The 27,500-nt window shown below is 44.9% G+C and overlaps 1 protein-coding gene across 1 annotated transcript in view; it reads right to left on the bottom strand.

Moving 5' to 3' along the window:
• ogfrl1 (opioid growth factor receptor-like 1) overlaps window positions 1-11,132 on the bottom strand; it is a 12,465-nt gene extending 1,333 nt beyond the window's left edge. Inside the window, exons 1-6 of the mRNA XM_031579423.1 lie at window positions 10,729-11,132; window positions 9,233-9,322; window positions 8,229-8,307; window positions 5,621-5,699; window positions 2,052-2,118; window positions 1,317-1,462 (exon numbers count right to left, since the gene is read on the bottom strand). Coding sequence (XP_031435283.1) covers window positions 1,317-1,462; window positions 2,052-2,118; window positions 5,621-5,699; window positions 8,229-8,307; window positions 9,233-9,322; window positions 10,729-10,911 — 644 coding nt within the window. The 5' untranslated portion in view covers window positions 10,912-11,132. The remainder of the gene's footprint in view (window positions 1-1,316; window positions 1,463-2,051; window positions 2,119-5,620; window positions 5,700-8,228; window positions 8,308-9,232; window positions 9,323-10,728) is intronic.
• Between the last annotated feature and the right edge of the window lie 16,368 nt (window positions 11,133-27,500).

Genomic DNA, 27,500 nt, shown 5'->3' with positions numbered 1-27,500 from the left:
TACAGACAAAAAAAAAGAAAGAGCAAAGATGAGAGATGGAGATATTTATTCCAAGATCTGGACACTGACTGGGTAAAGTCACTATTAGGTCACAAACACAGAGAGCTGATTGGGAGAGAAGAGAAGTGAGGAGAGGAGAGGAGAGGGGAAGAGAGGAGATGAGAGGAGAGGAGAGGGAGGAGAGGAGAGGAGATTAGAGGAGAGGAGAGGAGAGGAGAGGAAAGGAAAGGAAAGGAAAGGAGAGGAGAGGAGAGGAGAGGAGAGGAGAGGAGAGGACATTAAAGGAGAAGAGAGGAGATTAGAGGAGAGGAGAGGAGAAGAGAGGAGATTAGAGGAGAGGAGAGGAGAAGAGAGGAGAAGAGAGGAGAAGAGATGAGAGGAGATTAAAGGAGAAGAGAGGAGAGGAGAGGAGAGGAGAGGAGAGGAGTGGAGAGGAGGGGAGAGGAGAGGAGAAGAGAAACAATGAGAGGAGAGGAGAAGAGAGGAGAAGAGAAGAGAAGATATGAGAGGAGAGGAGAGGCGATATAAGGAGAAGAGAGGAGATGAGAGGAGAAGAGAGGAGATTAGCTGAGAGGAGATAAAAGGAGAAGAGAGGAGATTAGAGGAGAAGAGAGGAGATTAGCGGAGAGGAGATGAGATGAGAGGATAGTGAAGGAGAGGAGTGGAGAGGAGATGAGAAGAGAGGATAGTGAAGGAGAGCCAGTGAAGACTCAGCACATCAGCATGGCCATCCTCTCAGTCAGGCAGCAGATGAGCAATGGCTGAGCTGGAAGAGGCTGCGTCCTCCTGTCCTGAGGCACTGACACATATATACACAAACACAGACACACACGCACACGCACACACACACTCTCCCTCGCCTCAAGTAGCTATGGCCCACTGCACTGGAGACAACTCTATGATCATCTTCCTCTCATCTTCCTCTCTTCTCCTCTCCTCCTTTTGTATTCTCTCTTTTCCAGTCATTTTCATCTTCTACAGTCTAACATGTTCTATCTCTCAATCTCTGTTTCTCTCTCTCTACCTTTCTTTCTCTCTTTATCTCTCTTTCTGTCTGGGCTCTGGCTATGGCTGATCCACTTCCTAAGAGCTCTGTGATTGGACAGTCACATGACAGTGGAGCTGGGGTCACTGCTCTGACTTTGGGACAACAGGGATGGGGGAGGTAAAGCATCTCTTAGATACTGCATCCCAACCCTCCCTCTCACACACACACACACACACACACACACACACACACACACACACACACACACACACACACACACACACACACACACACAAACACCTGCAACACACATATATACACAACTCACTCGTTCAGGTGCTGGAAGCGGTCCTGCCAGTTTGTGGCCCGATCCACATTTCCATTTTTATCCAGGAGCTTGATCCCAAAAAAGTCCAACATGATGGTGTAAGCCAACAGGAAACGCCGCTTGGCTTCCCTTGTGCTTTGGAATTCCTGCAATCAAGAATAACAGGGAATAAGAAGACATACACCTAAAACTTAAACAACCCAAAATAATCCATTCAAAACTGACATATTCCGGAAATAATCTACGCATGTATTACTTTGCAACTAGACTACTGCAATGATCCCGTGTCCAGATCTTGAATTAAAACATTCCTCATCCTACAGTTTTGCATCAAGCTCTGGCACACGTCACAAAATGCTTCCCATACAACCTCTCCTTCTACCTCTACCTCTGTCTATATATCATACTGTGCTATGTCGTTGATACTGATGAAGTGGCCATGTTACTTGTCGTTCTCTCTGGGTGCCTACATTTACCACAGTTTGTATCCCAGGTTCTCCCCTTACCCTAACCAAGGTTCGTACATGTCACGTCACATCACACAGGAGCTGAAGTGGGCCACCTGCTGTCACTGTCTGTTCTGAGATCAGTGTGTGTGTGTGTGTGTGTGTGTGTGTGTGTGTGTGTGTGTGTGTGTGTGTGTGTGTGTGTGTGTGTGTGTGTGTGTGTGTGTGTACAGGGGAAAGAGGGAACTTTTGCTGAGGGCTGCTTTCCCGAGCCATTAGCAGAATCTACCTTGATCTCGTCCTGAGTGAGTTCTTGAGCGAAGAAGTTAAGCCCCTGTTCCCTCAGCGGAAACAGCCTGAGAACGAGGCAGAGACAGAGAGAGTGTGTGAGAGACAGCGTGTGAGAGAAAGAGAGAGAGCGTGTGAGAGTGAGAGAGGGAGAGAGAAGCACAGAGATGAAGAGGGAGCAGGAGAGAGGGGAATAGTTAGAGAAAGACAAAAGGGAACACAAAAAAGTTGGAAAGAGAAGTAAGTGCAGGAGTGTGAGACAGAAAGTGAGATGTGAGATGAAACAGACAGGGTGAGATGAAGAGGATGGCACACAGACAGGGTGAGATGAAGAGGATGGCACACAGACAGGGTGAGATGAAGAGGATGGCAGACAGACAGAGTGAGAAGGGAGACAGGGACAGGGACAGAGAGTACGTTTTGAATGAACACATGTAAATATTTCACTGGTGACAATCTGACACCTTCTTCTTGAGGCCTGGTTTTCAAAGTGTCGATTGGAAAGTATAGCTCAAGGCAAACCACATCACAGTTCATAACATCAGAGAGATAACAGATGAAGAGGCATCTACTAGACTTGACCGAATAAAATCACAACTCTGCAATACAGTTGTCACATACACTTCACCTTAACTTTTTATATTTCACTGCTCTGGAACCAGCCAGCGTGGCGCAGACAGAATGACAAGTAAGGGATAGAGAGCTGGGTAGAGAAGAAGGCAGCTCATTACCTTGTTTAATGGCATGCCAACACACACACACACACACACACACACACACACACACACACACACACACACACACACACACACACACACACACACACACACACACACACACACACACACACACACACACACACACACACACACACACACGCGCGAACACACACACACACGCGCAAACACACACACACACACCTTCTCTCTATCACAAACACACAGACACACACACGCATACTCTATAAAGGGTGTGCATTCACAAACTCTCTCTCTCACACACACACACACACACACACACACACGTTTGCCCTGAGTGGCTGCGTGACTTATGCTGGCCCTTTGCTCTGGTTCCAGACGGTGAGTTCAGTGATGGCGGGGCTGTAACCTCTAATAAATCCAGCCTGAGCCCAGAGCCGTGACTTTGACTAGGACACCCATAGGATGGGGGGAGGAAGGGAGTGAGGAGTGAGAAAGAGAAGAGAAGAGGAAAGGAGAAGAGAGGAGAGCGGGATGTAAAGCATCTGTTGGCAGCTTTGCTTTTGGCACGAAGTGAACTCAGTGGCCTCTCGTTTTGCTTGTCTCTCTCTTTCTCTTTCTTTAAGGCCTTTTTCACTCCATTCTCTTCCTCTGTCTCTCCTACACATTCTCTCTCCCCCTTTGGTCCTACATAAACTAGCCCATCATATAAAGTTTTAAATAGCCTAACCCATCGTCTGAGGTCATTTACTTTACATAACCCTTCACACAAAGTCCTGTATTCATGGAAAATGAAATTGTGCGCGCGCACACACACACACACACACACACACACACACACACACACACACACACACACACACACACACACACACACACACACACACACACGTTTTGTTATAGTAGACCTTAGATCAGCCTTACGTGAACAATCTTTTCAATGGTAATATTCATCATGAGTAGAAGTGACTCTGCATTGTTTCTAAACCACTGGCACCTACGAAATCAAACATGCAGTCCTCACCTCTCTCTAATCACCCATCTCCCCTCCTAAACCACACACTCACTCCCTCACTCACTCACTCCTCAACTCCTCTCTCTGTAGTGCTTTGCTTCCAGTCCATCTGTTTTGCCCTCTCTCATTTATTCAGATCCTCCTCCCGTCCCTCCCGATCTCCCCTGCTGTCTCTCTGGGCTTGTGGTTCTGGACGTCTGCCCGATCCACTGGGCATTCTTCCCTGCCTGCCTGCCTGCCCGGCTGCCCGCCCGCCCGCTTACGCTGCCCGATCGGATCGGATCAGCTCAGCAGAGGAGCGGACAGGCGAGGAGAGGCATGCCAGCGATCCGTCTGCGCGGCGCTCGCCTCGTGTTTTAAAACTTGCTAATTGCCATTATGCTAATGCTGCTCAATGCTCACCACAGAGGAGGGAGAGACAGCAAACTGACAGAAAAAAAAGAGAGAAAGAGAGAGAAAGAGAGAGAGAGAGAAAGAGAGGGAGGGATGGGTGAGAGACAGGGAGAAGTGAGAGGTGGGTGTTTGGGATGTGTGTCGGGGGGGAGAGTGTGAACAAACCAACAGGAGGAGGAGAGAGAGGGGGAGGGAGAGAGGGAGAGAGAGAGAGAGAGAGAGAGAGAGAGAGAGAGAGGGAGAGAGGGTTGAGTGCTAATAAGTTGGAGGCGCTGTGGGGGGCAGGCTGGGGCTTGAATTGGCAGCATATGTGCCAGCCTGTGTTTTCAGCACTTGTTCTCTCCTCTCAACACCTCCTCGCCTCTCCTCCCTCGAGGGGCCAAAACATTCCCTTTCTCCCTTCATCAAGCCAAGGCAACAGCCTGCCACCGCCACATACATGGCACTTCCACTATGGGGTGAAACTCAGACTTGTTCTGTTTCCATCTCTGAGGCTGCCCAGATAGCATGCGTGGAGCTGGGGGTTAAAGCCAGTGGAGCTGGGGGTTAAGGCCAGTGGAGCTGGGGGTTCAGACAAACGGCCACCGTTCTTACACTTGTTTTAAAAAAAATGTTTCTTCATTAATTTATATTTCTTCATTAATTTCCAACCCTTAACATTTTCATAGATGTTGCCAGTGTGTAACATAAATCTTCTATTGACCAAGTGATTTTTTCCCTTCAGACCATTCTAGTGCTATGAACTTCTTCTGTTTAGCAGCTGATATTTTAAAGGATATTTCAAGGATATGATTTAGAAATTCCAGGAATTGCTAACATTTCATGTTATTTACTTAATATCCACGCCCAGTTAAACTAAAGACGCAACATCAGAGTGGTAAACAGACACAGGTGTATCTCTGTATGGATCCTTTCCAAGTTGCCAGACCCATATAACAACATTCATGAGCCTGTCAGTGGCAATTGCATTGTATAGCCGTTTTGCAGTTGCCAGTTTTAGTGTTCTAACTCAATACTGGATTATTTATAATTAATTATAATTGTCCCTAGAAAAAACTTATACCCAAAAAGATCTAAAAATAGGGCCCAGGTTGGAAAATCCAGAGGTTTCCCTTAAGACCCGAGGAAAAGCCTCAGGCTGGCCCCATTGCCTCTACCATGCCACCACATCACTGCCATTTAAGGAGCTCAGTTTAGAATATGTAGAATACATGACTCACTACTATGGTCACTATGACGGTACAAAGTTTAGAGTCAAACTACTGAAACTTATGTGATAAAATAGAATAGAACTTTTAAAGAATAGAATAGAATAGAAATGGAATAGAGGTGACACACACCATATAAAAAAATTGGCATCATACGAAATCAGTCACCACTGAATACATAAACTGGCAGAAAAACACATGGAAGAGAACATAATAGAAACTGAACATGGTGAATCTACCAAAGGAGCAGTCTCACCACTGGATGTACGTGTGATTGTGTTCCAGCTTCTCGTAGTCACCGCGCCACTTATTGAGAATCTCCTCCACATAGATGCCTGTGGAGACAGACAGAGGTCACGTGTCAATAAGCCTTAAGTGCTCCCTGGGATATGGATAAGGGACCCCGCGAGGGTCACACTGCGCCCGTGGCACAGCTCCAGCAGAATGAATTGCCTTAATGCAAAGGAAGCAGTCCACTCATGCAGGGATGGATGAATAATGTAACACAGTATACGTCCCCCACGAGGTTCTACAAGGCTGGAAGAGGGAAATGGTTGACCTTGGGGCTATCTCACCATACATAGGGTAGGAGGGAGCACTTACAGATCATCAGTTACTACACAAAAACACCCACCAGGACCAGAAGGCATGCAAATACAACGTATACGAAATGCTGATGTGTGTGTGTGTGTGCATGTGAGTATGACTATGTGTGTGTGTCTGTGTGATTTACTTATATACGCTCAAGGTTATTTTGAATATGATGTATTCATTTATGCATATATGGCTGCTTACAGCGGCAGTGTGATAACACAGTGTGTGTGTTAATTGTGCTAACGGGTTTAATTGTTCACGTGTGTCAAACTGTGAGAAGTAACACAGAGAGAGAGAGAGAGAGAAATAGAGAGAGAGAAAGACGAGAGAAAACAAAACTATCCTGCCCGAGCCTCACACCCAGTCTGTCAAACTACTGCAGTTGAAGGCTGATGTTTGCCCAACAAATCACCTCTTAATCCATCTAATTCCCTTCCTCAAACATGACCTCTACTGAGCAAATCAATACGGCTCCCTCTCTCCCTCTCCCTCTCCCTCTCCCTCTCTCTCAGGCTTGCACAGGGACAGTGGAACGCATTTCGAATTGCAAACCCCGAGTGAGATGAAGTATATAGCTGCGGTGGAATAGTCTTTTTTGCTTAGGAAGGTTACTAACTGAGTGAAATGACCCAGAAGTGTCTAAAGGGTAGCCATGATAAGAGCTGGTCGAAAGCTGCAGTCGGAGAGTCAGAAAGAATTATGTCCTACGTCCTTTTCTTACAACTTTTCCTTGACTTCGATGGAAAATGATGTGAAAGGGAATTCATAAGGAAAAGACACGCCGTTTCTTTCAAACAAACCACATGGTATACTGAGAAAAGGAAGCAACAGACAGGTTTTTGAATGGAAAAGATTACAAAAGGACTAAAAAATGAAAACAGAACAAAACGGGGTTTTAACTGCGCAGGCTGTCTGTGCACAGAGACAGAGCACAACATGTCAAAGTGTGAAAAACACAGTTTTGCTATCATTCCCACGTGACACTATAACAGTAAAATAGCGATAAATAAATGGCTTTCAGTGAGTGGGAATGAGGTATTAGTCTCTGCAGCCAAGGGAAAGCAGTGCAAATGTGTGTGTGTGTGTGTGTGCGTGTGTGTGTGTGTGTGTGTGTGTAGCAGTGATGCTCTATAGGAGGACAGTAATGCGTGTGTAACCCAAACAGAAGAGGTATTAATAGTATGAGACAGATGCATAAGGTATTTATGCATTAAGTGCTTTCTGCATTCAATGTTATATTTTTTCACTGCCACATCGCTGATTAAAATTAAAACCTGCGTGCGTGTGTGTGTGTGTGTGTGTGTGTGTGCGTGCGTGCGTGCGTGCGTGCGTGCGTGCGTGCGTGCGTGCGTGTGTGTGTGTGAATGGTTTTGTGTATGTGTGCATGCAAGCATGTATGTAAAAGAGAAGGAATGTATGTACTTCAGAGTATCTAAATCAATTTCTGTTTTTATAGTATGCATGACTGCACTATGTACACAAAATGTAAGTGTTTTTCTCTAGTGAAGAATCAGCATTGGGCCAGGGTGCCCAAGAGAGTCAAGGGGGTCAAGGGTCATGCTGCTGATGTCACAGGGTCATAAGGAAGTGCGTCAGTTGACCATGCTGAGGGACCGGGGTTAAGAACCCCTCGGCACAAACGCAGATCGATAGACGTGCCTGTTTCCTGCAACCCTTTCCGACCCACCAACCTCACCACCCACTCCCATACACACACACACACGCACACACACACACACACACACGCACGCACGCACGCACGCACGCACGCACACACACACGCACGCACGCACACACACACGCAGGTTTCATATCTAAACAAACAAAGATGGTACCAACATAGATCCCAGGCCCCTACTAAGGCAACAGAGGTATTCAAAAAGCAACAAACCCAGCCAACAGAGCGCATTTCACACATTAGCGAGCATTCCCAGGTTCTCCCAAGCAGCAAATGCATCAATTACTGCTTCAGAAAACACACACACACACATCTGTAAGAGGGGAGTATTAGGTGGACCAATAAGACATGGCAGTTAGACAAAGGATGTTTCGTGAGAAAGGAGCGCTTTCGTGACAAATCTCAATGCGGCATCTGTCCCCAGGTCAGTTCTGTGTAGCACACTCATAAGAGCTCAAAGACGTTGTACGGAGAGCAGGACTGAAGAATGTTGCCACTCTGCAGAAAGCATTGCAAGCACAGCAAAACAACATAAATAAAAAAAATTAAAAAGGCTGCTTTGAACTTGTGCACTCTGTCCCTCTGCACTCACCGTCGGGAACGAGGGGGATCTTGTTAAGGTAGAACCTCAAATTGCGGTACTCATTGGGCCTCCGTGGTTCTTTGTAGTTCTGTGGGGAGAAGAGAGAGGAACGCGGTGAGGAAGCAGGAAATAGAACGAGCAGGAAAAAGATGGAGAGAAGGAGAGAGAAAGAAAAAGAAAGAAAGAGAGGAGGAGACAGCAGAAGCAAAAAGAGGCAAGAGAGGCGGGGAAGAGAAGGAGAGACTGTCAGACCCCACAGCTATGAGAAACTCCACATGAATTCAAACAGAAAGCCTATGACTGAAGGCAACACATCTGTCACTGAGAGAGCCACAGCTACATAAAGCGATCTGTTCCCCTCTCTTCCCTTCCTCTCCCCATCACACTCACACCCTCAGCACTGAGTCAGCCCATGCACAAGGGAAGGCTCATCACCAATCTCACTGACATTCCACACACACTCACACACACACACACACACACACACACACACACACACAGGAACATGAATGCTCACATACACACAAACACACATACAAAGACACACACACACATTTGTAAGAACACACATTCACACACACGCTTCATAACCGTTAGCCAAAACATGTAGTTACAGGGTATGAATATTATCTGTGATGTAAATCGCCAGGGGCTAGTAGTCAACCGCTTAAAACAACATCATATGCAATGATGCATCAGCCTCTTTGAAGATGAGAGGATGAGAAAGGGGGAAAGATAATGAGAGAGACGGAAGGAGGGAGAGAGAGAAAGAGAGAGAATAATGGGGAAAATCAGAGAGACGGGAGGAGTCGTCAGTGAGAAAGAAAGCGGGGAATGAGATGGAATGAGAGAGAGCGAGAGAATGACAAAAGGAAGGAATAGAGATGAGGGAAACCCACAAAATGACAACCACAGAGAGAAAAGAGGGATGAGAGAAAGCGGATGCGAATTAGAGAAAGGGAGAAAAAAGGATGAGTAAGAAAAAAAGTCAGAGAGAGAGGCTGAGGGATTACCGGGTAGCTATGGCGGTACTTGTAGAGGTCCTTGGCTGCGTAAAAGCTTCTCTTTATCTTGGCGGACGACTCCAACATCTCAACCACCATCTGCAGAAGAGAGCGAGAGAGAGAGAGAGAGAGAGAGAGAGAAAGAGGGAATCCGTTAACACATGAATGGATGGCGTCTACTCACCTGCAAAGCCACCAACAAGCAGCCAAGGCCCTCCTCAGAGTTTCACCCAGAGGCTTCTTCAGCTTGGGGACGCTCCAGTAGAGAGCCACTACCAGCAGAAGCCTGGTGCGGCCTCACTCTAGTTACTAATTCATGCCCATTCTGTAATGTTTGTGGTTTGAGGTTGACAGAGAGAGAGAGAGAGAGAGAGAGAGAGAGAGAGAGAGAAAATGGCAAACTGCCACATAGAACTACTATATGAAGTCATTCACACACATCACTTCTTCTAAACATCAGGCCAAGTGTCTTCTGCGTGACTTGGCTTGGCTTGACAGGCGGATCACTTGTCAAATGTGTGGGGTCGGTCTAATTATCTACCTGCATGTCAGTGACTAAGTGGTGATGGGGGGGGGGGGGGGGGGCTGACTTGAATCTCATTGTAAAACATGAAGAGGCAAAGCTAGAATAAGAGCCATCCACGCCTGGCTTTTGTTGAAATGATAATCCAGCACATCTCTACTCATTGATGGAGCGGGAACAGAGCATACTCCAACTGAGGAACTGGGTCACCTTTATCAGGTCATAGTCACAGTTACTCCAAAACGGGATTTGTGTGTGTGTTATATTCATTTGAGCAAATCATATCTTCAGAACAGGAAGGAAAGGATGAAGACTGTAGGAAAGAGAGGGGTGAATAAAACACTGAAATAGCAAATTCATTCAAATCTTCTTCTTGGCATTTAACAAAAACCCAAATAGCCTACCACAACATCAAAGCACCGGTCTGGCACATAATTCAATACAACAGTGAGATTGAAAAAAATTGAGGGAATTGGTTCTGCTTATAGCTTTGGTGCCTGATGCAAACGCGTGACTGATCTAAGAAATCCAAAAATCCAGCGCTGAACTGGATTCACAGCGGGCTGTATTACCGTAATGACATTTCCATCAAAGCCCAGCTGCCGACACAAGAAGCAACCCTCGCCGATGCACGCGACAATATTTGGCTTAGACAAGATGAGTCATGGGCTACTGTTCAGGAAGGTTTTTTTTCAGATGATGTCCTAGCACTACATCGGGAAGAATATATTCGCCTCCCTTGACTGTTGTTTTATGTAACTCGTGCTATGACTACGTTATGAGGTGAAAATAGTTAACGTACAATACAAGACAATACCCCACAGCCTCCAATGACTGCGCCCCCTTCCACCTCCTTGACATCTCCACTTCGAGGTTACAACGCACACAGCGGTGTGTTCTGTGTTATTGTGTCTTACGCGGCTCCCCGTTTCAATTTGAAATAGCCTACTACGAGGAGTCATAAAGGGACAATCGTTACTACCTGCTGAGAGGCTTCCGGCAACTCGGCACATTTTCCGGAATCTGAGAGGCTGATGGACTCGGAGATACCGCTGTCCTCCTCTCCCTGATGCTCGTCGCTCTCTGAGTCCGTCTCCCATGTCGAATCGCATTCCTCTATGGTGCTTGGCTCCTTGTACCTCAAACTGCCCATCAGGTTTCCCATTGAAACCCAGCTCCGGTTTGCCTCTTTCCAGTAGATTCCTGTGAGCCTACATACTTTGTTCAAGTCTAGATTCGGCCACGGTTCACGTAGAGCTCAGTAAGTCGCGACTGTCTCTGCCGCTCTGCGCGGAACCGCTGCACAAATGCTCTTATGTGATTGAACGGAGAGAATTTCCAGCGAAGAAGGAACGGAATGAGCTTGAACACACCCCCTAAGTGCGCGCGATCAGCACTAAGCGAAATGATGGTCTCAACACTGGGTGCTGCTTAGAAACAGAAGGGACATGGAAGAGCATCGCAACCTGTAGCATAACTGACACAGACCTATATTTATTCAAATTTCTCATAAATAAATTAGCATGTGTTCGTCAAATTGTAGGCCTGCAAGTTACTTATGCAGGCTACTTTCAGGTCAGTAAAGAAATAGAATTTCCAGATTATTCTGCTATTTCTTGTCGTCGAACAAACAGATATATAAAAACAACATTTTTGAAGGTAGTTCTGTGCATCTGTAGCCTAACTGAGATATACAGGTGGTTTTCGTTACTGTGAGAATTCTGTGATAAACTACTGAAGACTATTTTGTTTACTGCTCCATATGACTCCTCTCTACACGGAAAAGGCCATTCAAACACTACTGACTTTTTTCTATCTGTGACTTTGTTGTAGAAAGATATTGTTTTGTTCCCAAATCTAAAAGGATGCTGAACTTATTTTCTTTTGCCTTTCCCTTTTGAACCGCTAGATGGCAACACCCCAATGTGCGTAAAAGGTAGATGAACTGAGCAAATAAGGGATTGTGTGTGTGTGTGTGTGTGTGTGTGTGTGTGTGTGTGTGTGAGAGAGAGAGATAGAGAGAGAGAGAGAAAGAAGACACAAAGAAAGCAATATAAGAATGCAGACAAATTTAATAAAAGGAATGAAAATACACAATCAGCACAAAGCCACAGGATATTTTCTCCCTCCCTCTACACTGATAGATAATCATTAACTCCAACACCCCAACATGACCCTGTAGTCATATGGAGAGACTCACCAATGCACTGCAGAGAAAGAAAGAGAGAGTATGCGTTTGAGTGTGTGTATGTAGGTGTGTGTGTGTGTGTGTGTGTGTGTGCGAGAGAGAGAGAGAGCAAACACACACATTCCTACAGCTGCAATGACACACTGACAGGCTGATGTGATGTAAGGTGAGGTCAGCTCCTGGTCAATTACACAGCGTGCCTGAAGAGGTTGCTACAGAGCAGTTCACGCAAGTCCAAGCCGGTTCAGGCCGGTCTTAAAGGGGCCATATTATGAAAATTCCACTTTTTTAGTGCTTCTACACGTTCATTTGGGTATCTGGCGTGTCTACCAACCCAAAAACGCTGGAAAAAAACCATTGGCGATCTTTGTTATGGTTCCTGGATCTTTGTTATGGTCAGAAACGTCATGATTGAGTCTGCGAATGAGATTCCCGTGTGTTGGCCTGTCACAACACATTGGGAGGTTCCCTACATGGCCTTGGCCCACCCCCCCACACACTCATTACATATTTGCCAGAGCGCAAGCCATTATTGCAAAGCTCATACTTTGAATAGCTAGCTAGCTAGCAGCATGAAGCAAGCTAAGTACTCAAGATGCGCTGTGGTGGGCTGGCCAGATCTCTACATCACGTTCCAGCCTCAGAAGACACGAGCGAAATGGATTGAATTCATATTTGAAGGCAATGTCCCTGAATGAACTTCAGGCGAGGGCAATGTAAGTATTTTTAAAAATAATTCTGTTACTTGCCCATTCAGTGTGGTGGTTAACGACGTCAGCATGTTGTAGGGGGACTAATTCAAACAGCGATTTATGAACCGTGTTATTTTAGTGGTGGTTAATTGATACAATCGTGAATAAGTGCTGTGTCTTATCTCCTGAGCAAGCAAGAGTGTCAATATGGGCTAACGAGTTGTAGCTAAAGCCCATAGAAAAGAGCTATACAGCTCGCTAGCTATTAGCACTCTAGCTTGCTCAGGAGAGTTTAGCTGCAGAGAGAAGACACAGCAATTATTCACGATTGTATCAATTGTACATCTAGGTTTCTTTGGCGTCTGTTGTCACGTCCAACAGCACAACATATCACGGGCATTTAGAACTTTGTGTGGGTTGTGGCCGTAAACAGCTCGCTAGCTATTAGATAGCTATTAGATTGCTCAAGGCAGTATCATAGCTAATAACCAACAGATAATAATGTATCCCTAAAATTTATGATTCCCGTTGTTAAGGTTAGAGAATTCTCGTACCAAAAAGGCATCATTCATAAACGACTTGATAAGCAGCTTAGACTCACCTGCAGTTACCAAAACAGTTTGTCAATGTGGGGCATTTGAGGGTTTTGTGTATAGTACAGCACAAGTTAAAAATACTGTTCACTGTATGATTATTTCATAATGATTTATGAGAAAAATGCCGGGTTGGTAGTATGCCAATGTTATTGTACCTACTTTTCTGTGTTGTGAAACTGATATTAGGTGTAATGGAATACAACACTTCTTCAAATGCTAGAGATGTATTGGCTTTTAGTTCATGTTTCATGCATTGCAGTGCAAGGATAATGGTCAGTGAGATGACATTTTATTTACAGTATGGAGTATTTTCCTTTTATTACATTCAGGAAAAAACATGAATAACATTGCTGCTCTTGTGGTTAAGGAAGAACATCTGAACAGTGTCCTAGGCTACATCATGTGGCCTGTCAGACAGATCCTCCAAAGCACCATCTGGAGCAGAAGAGCAGGACCACCCAGATTCTCCGTCCCAGAAAGCCCCAAGACCTGCTAACAAAGCTTCTGTACACCAAATACCTGTAACGTCTGAGCAAAGTTTACATTGTATTTAGAGAATAAATGGTGACACACATCTATTGAGTCTTCCTTTGTTAACAGTATGGCTACTGATGGCACAAATTGTGATTTTGTAATCAATGTTTTTATTATAATTGGTCTTTTTTGTATTTATTACCCATGTACTAGCCAGTACATTTAATAACTATGTTTAAAAAGCTCTGTGGCATTCTTTGAAGCAAGTCTATAGAAACAGTTTTGGTATGTAACATGTCAACAGTTGACACATGCAAGATGAGCAGTAAGCAAAGTAAGACAGAGGGAAGATGAATTTATTGTATTTTCTTCCCCAGTTATATTTGTATTGCAGAAATCACTGATGACTCATATGCATAAAAAACAAAACGACTTACTGATATATTCCCCTTAGACATAAGGCCCATAGTCTGCTCTATAGATGTTGAATGCATTCTGTAGTGAGAACACATTCAATCACACAGCTAAAAGTCCCGGATGATGCATGTTGGATGGTTTGGAAGCTGCAGTAGTCTTCTTGTTACCTTGAATATTGAAAGTGTAAGTATCATGGAATATAAAACAAGATGACTGCATAATTACCATGTCATTCACAAATAATTTTACCTGTGGCATCTCCCTGCAGCATCCATTCTCAGGCTCTGTAGGCATTTGCTCACACTTGGCACAATTACGCCTGTATAGATAAAGGGTTTTAAAAAGTGACAACATTGCAGGTGAAGTGTATTTGAATGTTGTGTTACAATTACAGACACAAGTTGACAAATACAACGATATAATGAGAAAACAATGTTTGAACGCTAATAAACGGAGGTAAACACGTTACGTTATGTTCTACATCTGTGTTAGTGCCATTTTCCACATTGTAATTTAGACTCAGATTAAGATATTATTTTGTTTAGATTCATATTTAGTGATTGCTCATTATAATGATTGCATAATTGTATTTTATAGTTTTGCATTTCAGTTTAATATATGTTTAGTGTACATGCAATGCTTAGAATAACCAGATATGCATGGGACAAAAGAGTTGCTTTGGAGTGCGCGTGGTAGTGAGCTACGACGTAGTCTGCTCGCGCATTGATGGAATGTATAAGAACTGCCATTTATTTCATTGTTCAGTATTCAGTAAGGACAGCGAAAACACTGTTTTCTACCGTTGTTAAACGCACTAAACACGCGTAGAGACTCGTTCTTTCCGTCTAGAGTGGTTAAGTGAATGAATATGTTGAAAATGAATTCCTGATAACAAGAAGGGAACTTTAGCCACTACAACCTGCTTGGTCCATTACTGTTGTCAGATAACATTTTACTTTCCAGCTGGAGCTTTACTCGTGTAGCAGGCATAATGGCGTTCCCGTTACTTGCATTTACATAAACACTTTTCACAAACAGTAACTTACATAAACACACTGTATTTGTGACATACTCGTACATGCACACACTATTATCTAGCATTGCGATGTTCTCGTCACCGACTAGACCGTATGACCTTAGCCAAAGTAAAAACAAGTGAAGTGACAAAGTGTACTTACCATTCAGAAACGTCCTGTTGTACCCTAAATTCTCGAACTGTTTTGGGAGCCTCTTCTTGTTCAGGGTCTGAACAATCTCGTATCCAGTCGCCATATTTTACAAAACTAAACTTGGTAAGAATGAGTAGCTAAAAACTAAAAGGTTAGAATGATTAGCCCAAAACCGTAGAGGAGGGGGGAGGAGGGGTTAGCTGGCTCAAGAGGCATAAGAGCTCAAAACAGCTCGCTGACAGAATGGCTGTGTTTGGCAGGGTAAAAAGGATGCCATTAATAATGACCTAAATATGTTACAGACATTTCATTAAGACCCCAAGGAACCATATCAACTTGTGGTAAAATGGGCATACGATGGGTCCTTTAAGGCCTGTGCCACACAGCTCAACCTCACCTGTGCATGACAGTTGCGGAACCTCGTGTCCTCATTTTGGCGCCCATGGTTACCAGGTCAGAGCAGCCATAGAACTCATCTGGGGCGCGGCTCGGGGCCTCGCTGCAGCGGCGTGTCATCTAGAGTTTTGGCGTGGAGCCTATTTCACGCGTGAGGCACGCAGTCCTCAGCAAAGATGGACAGTGAAGAGATATGTTTGATAATCAGGGCTGGCCACAGCAGCACCAGCACCACAGCAGCAGTGTCACATCATTAACGCTGGCGGTGTGGACCCCACACGTGTGTGTGAGCCGCAGCAGTTCAGAGAGCAGTGGCGGCTGGTGATTCATTTGGGGGGGGCGCAGTTGGGCAGTGCGGTTTAAATAGCACTCCACAATGAGAAGGAAAAAAAACACACAAGAGAGGTTTTGAGTAGAATATATTATTTTTATTTCATGAAAACACAGTGCTCTGAACAACCAGCTGTGAACAACCAGCTAACCAACTCTGCTTAGCATAGCCTACAGGTTTGACGAGAAGCTCCTGTGGTCTGCTGCTGAATGTTTATATCCGTTCGGATCCCAAGTCTTTCACTCTCCTCTTGTGAACATCTAATCGTCGATTAAACGGTGTTTCACATAAGGATACCACAGAGTTTTCAGTCACCGGTGTCGCCATATTCACAAACCAACGTGTCTGCTAGCTATGGTGCTCTCCGATATGCTTATGTGATGGGAATGACATCACATCATAATTTCTGGTCTCTGATTCGCCGAATAGTCCAATCGCGTTGAAATAAGAAACGATAGGAAACAATGTCATTGGTTAGGGCGCAATGACTTGCGCCCCAGGATCGAACTTTCATCCGCCAATGAGAAGCTGTCCTTGCTTAAATGACTGTGAAAAGTATTTGGCCGGCGCCCCACCAGGGAGGAGGGGCTTTTCTCAGTGATAACGAATGGCAATATATTATATTTGGTCACATTTAAGTGGTTGTTGACAAGGGCTTACGGTCTCCCAAACACATGTAACGCATTAACACGGTACATTTCTTATTTTAATTATTTGGTATATAATGATTTTTTTTTTATTCATTTTTTTTATCTCAACATTTTAAGAGGGGCGGCGCCCTAGCGCCCTGTATTGACGCACCGCCTGCAAGTTACTTATGCAGGCTTATGCAGGCTACTTTCAGATCAGTAAAGAAATACAATTTCCAATTAGATTATTCTGCTATTTCTTGTCGTCGAACAAACAGATATATAAAAACATTTGCTTTTGCCCCTCATCAGTCTCTTTCTCTGCTCTTCCTGTAATGTCTTCTCTCTCTCCCTCCTCCCTTCTTTCTGTCAGCCTTAGAATCACCTCTGGGAAGCCATTCTCTCCCTTTAAATATCTCTCATTAGAGTTATTCCATGACCTCTTTACGTGTCTCCATCTGTCGAGATTTCTTTCTCTCCCTCCCTCACTCCCTCTCTCTCTCCCCCCTCTGACTCTCTCTGTCTCTCCCTCTCTCCCCTCGTCTTCTCTGTCATCTCTTCTCCGTGGTGATCCTCCCCAGTGGTGGTGCATAATTATCCTTCATCAGATGTCATGCACCATCGACTCCAGGAAAGAGTGGAAGAAACGAGGGAAATCGAGGTGGTGGGTGGAGAAAAGAGAGGAAGGAGGACTCATATTTATTCAGTCGTTCCGTGGACACTCTCGGGATTTGGGTGACAGGCGTGGGGGGGGGGGGGGGGTTTGGACAGAGGTGAGATAAATTATTATTTGTGTAGAGGACGCAAGAGATCAGTCATAGTATGGAGAGAGAGAGAGAGAGGAAAGTGAGGGAGGTGTGGAAGGAGAATGGCATGAACCCAGTAGCCCAACAGAGAAAAGAGGACAGAGAAAGTGAGACAGGAAGCACATGTGAGATTTTTCAAATTTCCTCTGTGCAGTTTGTCCACATCCCTAGTGTTTTGGGCCATTTCTATCTCATGTTGTCAGTTTTTATGAAACCTTGGGGAATCCTCTTTTAATGAGCTATACAGTTCCTCCTTCTGTTTTACCGTTTACTTCTTTTCTTGTGCCATGGCGTTAGCAACAACATCACAGCCATACAAATAAAGGCTTCTATCACCTGACCTGTAAAGAGGGAGGGAGGGTGTGGGCATAGAAAGTCCAGCAGCAGATCAAAAGCGGTGAGCAGCGGGGATGATATAAAAGAAATAAAAAACAATGCTAAACTAAAAAGACTACCAAATGCACTTAACAGATTGTGAAATATGAAAAAGGGCCTATCATATCCCTCCGTCCTCTAGCCTACCTGTAGGGCCACAGCCTGAGCCTGTCTGCACCTGTCAAGCCACGGAGCAGCGAGCTGCAGGAGCCATGGGGAGCGCGGGGAGCGCGGTGCCCGGCTTCACATCTCATTTGCGGCTGGCATGATAGCTCATGGCAGCTTGGTGGCAGCAGGCCTCACACACCACGCACACAGACACCGACACACACACAAACCCACTTACACATAGACACACTCCCTGACAATAACACACACACACTCTCTCTCTTTCTTTCTTTCTTTCTTTCTCTCTCTCTCTCTCTCTCTCTCTCACACACACACACATTATTCCTCTTTCTCTCTCTCACACACACACACACACACACACACACACACACACACACACACACACACACAGCCTTATTTGCTGCCAGTTGGAGGGTGTACTAGCCGGCGGGGTACCAGTCTGAGCGACTGCTCGCACATTGCCACCTGCCTTCCCCCAGGGCTCAGTTTCATCTTGCACTCTTTCTCATCACTTCACATTTACCACAGTTGCTTTTGTTGTTGTTTTGGTATGGTTGCTGTTGCTGTTTGCTTTGGTGATTGCATTAGCTGTAATGAGTTGGCAACTGAGTTGTGATCTGATGTGACAATGACAAAATGAGAAATCTTCATTTTTCTACCAGCGGCATGTCATTAAAAAACAACAAATGTGAAACACCAACAGCAACATCATGAAAACGTCTTCAGGGTCTGTGCTCTTTCCCTTTGGCCGAGTAGTGAGTCCTCATCCAATTCAATCTATTTCAGTTTAATCTAATGTCACTGAACTCAGTTTCATGTCACTCAATGCAACTTCATTTCCGCTGCTGAAATTAACTCAGCCTTTTGCACTTGCATGCCTCTGCCAGTCATCCACAGTCGAGGCTACACTGCTGAATGTGGAGACGGAAGTGGTGCTGTATCAATAACTGAGAGCTGTCAGAGACCCAGATGGCAGTTGACCCTGAAATGGGTCTGGTCCAGGTTTGGTGGACACTGGATCCATGCCGGAATCAGCCCTGATGCATTCCTAAGAGTCGACTGTTCTGGAGATGGCTGGGTATGGGTGATATTAGGGGTATAGGTGTCAGGACTGGAACTCCAGGGAACTGTGTCAAAGAGCTCTTTCATGCTGGCAAATTAAGATAGACTGGTGCATTAAAGTAATATGTTTATTCTCTCTTGGATATATTGCATTTAAAGCAGTCCCAATCTTTTCACTTCAAAGTTGATTTAATTATTTATCGAAAAAGATTTAAAGTTCAGGTCAAGTATGTATTTAGTAGTAGATGTGCTGCCTACACAGAACCAATAACTGTGGTGGTCTTAGTACCACCAACTCTGCTAGTTAAGTTACAGGGATATGGCTGGACATCCAACAACCACAGATGTTCAGGCCTGTGTCACATCCTCAGTATATGGGATCACAAGTCCCATCAACTGGTTCGTCAATCACAGGATATACAACAGGTTGGTAGGGAAAAATCAAAAAGAAGAAATATTTGGCAGGACTGAGGATACTGCTGAGAGAAAACTGCATGAATCCAGAGATGCAAATGATCTTGGTAACTATCAGCCTCTGATATCTGCCTTTTCTTCTAGTCACAGCGGTAAAAAAGGGGGTCTTCCAAGAAAAGGTGGACAATGCCTCAGACAGTAGGAAACTGTATTCTACTTTGAAGAATCTCCTGAACCCTCCTCTTCCGCCATCAGTTACCTCCCTCTTTTCTGATGACTTTGCAACTTTCTTTACTGAAGAAAATTGCAGCCATTAGTGTGCAATTCTCTGATCCTCCCAAAGGGGTTTTACCTCATCTGGACACTGGAGCACCATTGAATTTACTCTCAAAGAGAAAGAAGTCACCATGCTTCTTCAATGTAGTCGTCCAGCGATATGTCCTCTGAACCCTTTTCTAACCACCCTTCTCCAGTCTATCTCACCTACAATTTGACCTGCCATCCTGCACATAGTCAATGCTTCACTCAGTATTGGGATACTTTCCTACATCATTCCTTTGCTTAAGAAAGCTTCACTTAACCCATCTGACATGAAGAATTATAGACCTATCTCCCTTTTTGCCAAAGATTTCTGAAAAGGTTGACTTCAAGCAAGTTTCTGATTTCATTTTCATCTGTAACCCATGGGAACAGATGATATCACCTATGAAAGTGGTGTAAATACGTTCATAGGTGAGATCATCTCTTCCCATGGGTTCTCCTCCTACTGTTATGCAGATGATACTCAGATGTACTTCTCCTCTTCCCCAGATGACTCCACACTATCAGTTCAAATTTCTGCCTCAGTGAGATCTCAGTTTGGATAAGGGACCTTCAGCTCAATCTTGTGAACACTGAGCTCCTGCAGTATTCCCGGCTATCAATCTGGCTATCCCACAAAATATTGACATCCAACTTGGATCATTTTCATTGACTGCAACTAAAACTGCATGAACCTTGGGTGTTCTGACTGATGACCAACTTAATTTCTCTAAGCATGTAACTTCTGTCTCGAGGTCTTGTCGGTTCACACTCTATAATATTCAGAAGATCAGACCCCATCTCCCAAAATATGCTACTCAACTTCTTTTGCAAGCCCTGGTCATTTCCAAACAAGACAATTGCAATGCAATTTAACCGGCCCTTGCCTCATGTGTGGTGAGACTGTTGCAGATGTAGAAGCAGAAATAATCATAGTTTTGGGTTGTTGTTGTTGTTATTGTTGTTGTTTTAGTAATAATTTATGTTTTTACTTTAATATGATACTTAATATTTTTCTACGCATTTTGTTGCATTATGCTTATTTCCTAATTTTCTCACAGTTGTCTTTACCCTATTTCTATCTAATGTTTTCTAAGTCACTTTAGACAAAAGTTTCTGCTAAATACTTTAACTGTAAATATGTGACAGGTATCAGGATTCTGTACAACATAGTAAAGAGTTTGTATCTATCACAGAAATGTTCTCAAATATTCACATTGTAGAATCTCAAATGTTGACGTTAATAATTTTCTCTGCAATAATATGATCCATGATATACAATTTAAATAAAAGATACTTTTTTTAAGGTTAAGATACTGTATTCAATTACTGCAAGCTTCCACCAGCAGAGGGCAATATATCACTTTCAATCACGCCCTCAGCTTTTTTGCCTTGTATGAAAGAGCTATAAGGAAGGGGAAAAAAGAGAGGGGGAATTGTAGCACTTTATCTACTTAGAAGGGGGAAACATTTGTTATGTGCGGCCTCCGAGACTTCATTTTTAATATGCGGACGGTGGGGCGACGGAAACAGAGGCGGCAGATGGGTCATTATGTGAGTCAGCGTGGCGCGGAGAATGACTCCACACCAGAGTGGGGATGACACGCCATTACTCAAAACAAAACACAGGCAGGCCGCCGAAATCCCACCACCGGCCCTCGCAGGGATAACCCCGGCTCTTTCATCAGACACGCTGCGCCAAGCTAGCTCCCACAAGCGTGTTTCAACATAGAAATCAGAACACCTTTAGTCCGTTAACTTGTAGGCTAGTGTGACACGCATAATTCTCACTTTGTCCCGCCGCCCAACACGGTAATGCACAAGCAAAGGTCAGTCTCGGTCTCTTCCTCTTCTACACCACACAGGTTGATTTTCATTGCCTTGGAGCCCAAGTGGAGGTCCTGTAGCCACTAGACCATTAATAACAGTCCTCCAAATAGCCCAAATCCATCCTTGGCTGAAAAAAAGAGAAAGAGGGCATAACTCTATGCTGTGGGCCTGCTGCATTCACTCAACTCATTTAGCCTCAGAGAACATAAGAGCTCACTCGCTGCATACGCTTCCCCTTCAAAAATCTATTAGATATTATTGAGTCTCAGCACTCAAAGCCAGCTAGTTATTATTCAACTGGACCTTCGAAATCAATACTCATGATCATGCTAATCAAATCACATCATTTGCAAATGGCCAGTCAATTGCAAAATAATCAATGGCGTGTTGAGGACCTTGTTCCCAGCATCCAACCCATAATTCATCTTAGCAACGGCTCAAAGATGGCTGATCAAGGCTACTCGGCTAAGCATGTCTGAAATTCCAAAACTGTGTTTTGTCCACAGAGATCTATTTAACTACGTACCTCACTAAACCACACCCAAGAGCTCCTACATCTCTATAATCACAACCACTCATACACATACAAGGGCATACACACACACACACATCAGCATAAACGCATGTGCATGCATACATATACTGTTGAATGAATCGCAGAAAGATGGACACGCCAGCCACGAAATTGACCTATTTGCATGTTAGGCTTAAATCATACTGATAATCATATAACAAATGTATGCTTGCTGAAATTGCTTGAGTCATGTTTAACAAACCTATATAATATATGCTTGCTGAAAACTGCTTTAATAGTGAAAGGTGCTTACATACTGAATGAAAAAGGTTTTCGTGTGAACACCTGATGTAGAGCAATGTATGTGTTTAAGTGTGCTGAAATATTCTTGAGTGTCTTGAAATGTGGAAGGCAGAGAAAAACAGGAAGTATGCCACAGAGGCTGTGCCGGGGGAACCACGGGCCTGAGATGAGCACCTTTTAGCTAAGAATGACATAGAGAAAAAGAGCATTGAGCAAAAGGGTCATGACCAAAAAAGGCTAAAAGGTCAGTGACTGAGGATGAAGCAAGGAGGATAAAAGGCGAACTCACTTTGAACTTCGGGCTCTCTTCTTTTGGCTTTGGCACATTGTGACCACTGTTTTAAGAGCTTTGAGACTTTTGACTTTTCTTTTCATATTTTGAATTTTTGTTAAACGGGATAACCCAATTTGAATCAGCTTTTGTAGTTGTACTTGTACTTGTATCTTTTTTGACCTCTTTGACAATAAATCTTTGAGGTGTTAATTAATATCACAAACTCGCGTCTGGTCCTTTTAATGGGGTAAATCCCCACTGTACTTGCTGAACCACCTTACCCCAGTACACCTGTCGAACCGGCAGTCTACCTGGAACGATCCATCTGTAAGAGACGGGGGGTCCTCGCGGAGTAGCATAACCTGGGACTGAGTGAAAAAGGTAAGTTGTCCTTCTCTTTCACCTTAGAAGGAGAGTGTGATTGAGGTTGAATTCGGGACTAACCTGGTTTCCCTCTCGCATCGTGGCTATAACACACACTAGGGTATTAGGGCATGATTCCCTGAACCAGTCTTGGAGATATGCGTGACCTATAACCGTATTAATTACTTGTGAGAGCACTTGAAAGCTCGAGCGTCGAAAAGCACTCAAGAGTTAAAATAGGTGGACATAACTAGGCATACTGTCTTCAATACCAATATAAACACACACACTCTTACAAGCATACACATGTAAACACACACTCACACACATTCACATCCATACACATACTCTCTTACTCACACACACACACACGCATACATAGGCTACACATATACACGCTACGTGGCTGGGAGCGATTATTGGAGCTTTAACACCGCTCTTATCTCTGCTCTGCCTCCGTGTACAGCTGAGGCCCCGGGGAGCACTGTGGCTCCAAACAGCCCAGGGTAAAGAACAGATGCAGGGGTGCCACCTCCCACCTCCCACCCACACTCCACCCCCGGCCTGCCAGCTCTCCTCCCTGACACCCCCTGTTAGCATGGTGCTCACGTGCACAGCAGAATGAGAGGGGCACAAAAGCTAACAAGCAGAATAAAATGAGCCAACCCTGTAAAACATATGCTGTCTTATGATGGTTTAAAAATCTAGACACGCATGTTGGAGAGGTGGAGTGAGGTGGGGGGGGAGAGAGAGAGAGAGAGGGAGAGGGAGAGAGAGAATAGATTGGGTATTACTTAGGTAGCACCTGAAAATTGCTGACTGCTTGACACACACTCACAAATACACACACAGACACACACACACACTCATGCAGGGTACTAAATGACAGCAGTGATATAAAAGAGCGGCGAGCTGAGAAGCGATGGGGATGGAAGAGATGGAAGGCCTCTCCTCACAGCCATATGCTATTATGGGTGTTATGGATGCCCAGTGCTTTTCATGAGAGCCCAGTGCCATTTACTCGCCTATATCTGCCAGGAGAGTTTTATTATGACAGCATCGTACACCCACACACAATAACACACACACAATAACACACACACAGACACACACACACACACACACACACACACACACTCACACATACACAATCACTCAAGCCTCGCGCAAGCAAGTCTTACTAACATCTGCACGCACACACACACACACACACACACACACACACACACACACACACACACACACACACACACACACACACACACACACACACACACACACACACACACACACACACACAAGCACCAAAGGCTACAAAAACTGCCCATTCATATTTTATTGCTCATTTTGCTGGCTATCCATAATTCAGAGTGGTGCGTACTTAACAGCAGCTCTCCGAGAGAGTGGTGCAATTATTCAAGGGCTGTGAAAGAGGACTGATTCAAGACCCGCTGAAGAGGAGGGGACGCTGGAGGGCCCGGTGGGGGGCCGGTAGGGGGCTCGGCTGGTGATTAAAGGGGATACAAATGAACCGGGCAGCCAGGGCCGGGTGGAGGTGAGGTTGAATGTGGGAGCTACCGGGACGTTAGCGATGCTGCCACGGCGGTGTGTTAATTATCCCTCCAGCATCACCGGGAGAGAGAGAGGGAGAAAGGGAAAGAGGTAGAGATAGAGAAGGTTGGCAAATGAGCAAACCCTTTCAAGGAAGCTATGCTTTTGCTTTAAGAAAGGCATACACTAGTGTTGACTTCACTCGAAGTTATAACTCAATATCTGATTGAGCCATTGAAAACCATTGAGGGTATGAGAAGCCTTGTTTTCATTAGTTTATCTTTTGGACTCTTTAACCTGTATTTAGATAGAATAGTGTAGAGAGACAGGAAATGGATGGAAAAGAGATTTGGAATAGGATCAGGAAATGACCGTTGGTCAGATTCCCACCAGGGTGCCTGTGGGCACTGAGTAGGAGAGAAATTGGGAGTTGGAATGTGAAATGACAGAAATGCTAGGAATGGTACAACTTGCCCCCCAAGAAGCCTTTTTCCTCATGTTTTTTTGTCTCCTGAAAAAGTGGAAAGCACCCATGTTGTTAGTGTGACCTTCACCTTGTCTAGGGAAGTAGAGAGAATTACAAATATGGAGATTGCTGGGGTCTCCGCCATCCTCCTGAGGGAATAATATCCTGAAGGCGTCAAGCCCAGCTGTTCTCCCCCACCCTGTATGCCACTAATTAGGTCACGACTTGATTCAAGGCAGTCAGCGTGATTAATTAGCTGAAGTGGAGTGGAGTTGAGCCATAGTTGGGAATTAAAAAAACACCTCTGACATCAGCCATGGAGACCCCCGATCAGCCACAGCTTCCTGTGATGAAGATATACGGGCCCTGCAGAAAGATGGAATTACTAGCCGGCCATATCTGGACATGGAGCTGGCAGCCCAGAAGAGGGGTCTTTGTTCAGTAGGGTAAATAGTTGGCAGCCATGACACACACATCCTCTGAGAGAGTGCAACTGATCTCTGTGTCCCTCCGGGGTCACTGTGAGGACCTCCCTGAGTACCATCTCTCCTCTGCTAGGTGAGACGGGTACAGCACGCCCCGGGGAACTGAACAGGGATCTGTGACGAGAACCACGACGAAGAGCAAAGTGATCCTGGAGCGAGACGCCGTTGCCCCTGGGAGACTGGGAAAGCGCGGTCTCGTGGTCGCGTTGGTGGGAAACACAGAGAGATTAAATGAGGCTCTTGTTCAAATTGCCCTGCAGCTCATTTACAGTTGGCACCCAGTACACAATACTGTAAAACCTCACACGTTACACAACAACTACACACAGCAATACAGCCTAGGTATACACTGCCATGAGCACTGCCACATCAGAGATGAACCTGTGCTACACACCATAATTACACACAGGTAGAATGAAATATTACGTCTCACTGTCATCCACGTCTATTGACCAAAAATGGCACAAACATACAAAAATCCACCCAAATGCATAGAAAGATTATTCTAACTATTAGTGCTGAACATAAAGGAAACAATGTGTGATATTACCGCCAGACATGCTGGCTAAAAAAGGGATCTGCCTGAAAGATCCGTACGGCATTAAATAAAAAAAAATTTAATTAAGTTACCAGTCAAGGTGTGCACACCGTTACTTTGTTTCATTCAGCAAACATGGTCAAGTCATTTTACTTTTGTTTTCATTTTTTTCTCTCTGTTATTAACGATTTAACATCTAAACCTTTTTTATTGGGGCAGGCGATTCACATCAGCTTGTCACTATATTTTTTGAACTGCTAGCTTGTAGCTGGTGGGAACAAACAACCGTAAACGTGTGCAAGCGTGATCCTGCTACTGCCAGAGAGTAGCTACGGTGCAGAAACAGTGAAAATGACACCCAATGAGAAGGCATTTTAGGGGTGCCAGGCCATCCTGTGCCTCAGCGTATTTCGACCCCTGGGGGCATCATTCAGTACAGGTAGGGTTAGGAATGGCAAGACCATGCTGGGAGAGAAAGGTGGGACTGGGAAGGAGTAATAATATCAGCCAGCAGTGAGAAAATCATGCCTATCTCTTTTCACTCAGGGGTCTTCCACTACCCTTATGCTATTTCTGCAGTCCCCAAGGGGTCAAACGATTATCAATACGTTAAACGTGAACGTAAACATTGATGAAAGAAGGCCCATTGTGGTCCCACTGCACCTCTGGTTTACCCAATACCTGTGTGCTCCGTCTGAGGTATGCAGTGGCCATGGGGGTCAGTAACAAAGGACTGATCAATCCACTTAATGTCCACATTGATGAAATAAGGCCTGCTGTTGGTTCAGTCCAGATGGACTAGGTCAGAGGGGTCGATCGCCAACCGCTACTCAATTCACCATAAACATAGAGCCAACATCCCATACAAATACCACGTTAACAAAAGGGACTGAAATGTTAGCTGGCCCTATTTGACTGTGGAGGACAGTGAGGAGAGTCTCTCCGCAACAGTGCGAGTGCGAGAGAGGCTCCGTCGTCATAATTGATCACACTGTCACTGCCCTTTATGGTTAACCACTGCGTGTCACTACAACGAATTAGAGTGTTGCAGGTTGAGGACAATTAACTGTGGCATTACGGACCCCTGCCAAGTCTTCCATGCCAGATGCAATCCTGGGACATCAGAACGCCCGACCTTTGACTGGGCAGTGCATTGAAATGCCAGTCTCAATCAAACACACCGACAACAAAGGCAAGGGACCTCTTGCTTGCATCTAGCGCAGTGTCCTTTAAGAGGTGAAACCTCGAGACTAAAGATGGAAAAATTGATTAACTGTGGCGCACAGACTTCAAAGGACTGGAGATGGGTCCTTGAGCAAGACACAGTTAAAGAGACCTGCAGTCAGACATGCTTTAAACTGCACAAGCCTCATACACGTACTCTCTCAGACAAATGCACACATGCATGCATTAACACACACACACACACACACACACACACACACACACACA

The sequence above is a fragment of the Clupea harengus genome, chromosome 13 (assembly GCF_900700415.2).
Source record: "Clupea harengus chromosome 13, Ch_v2.0.2, whole genome shotgun sequence".
NCBI classification, from domain to species: Eukaryota; Metazoa; Chordata; class Actinopteri; order Clupeiformes; family Clupeidae; genus Clupea; species Clupea harengus.
This window is presented reverse-complemented; position numbering and strand designations above follow the sequence as displayed.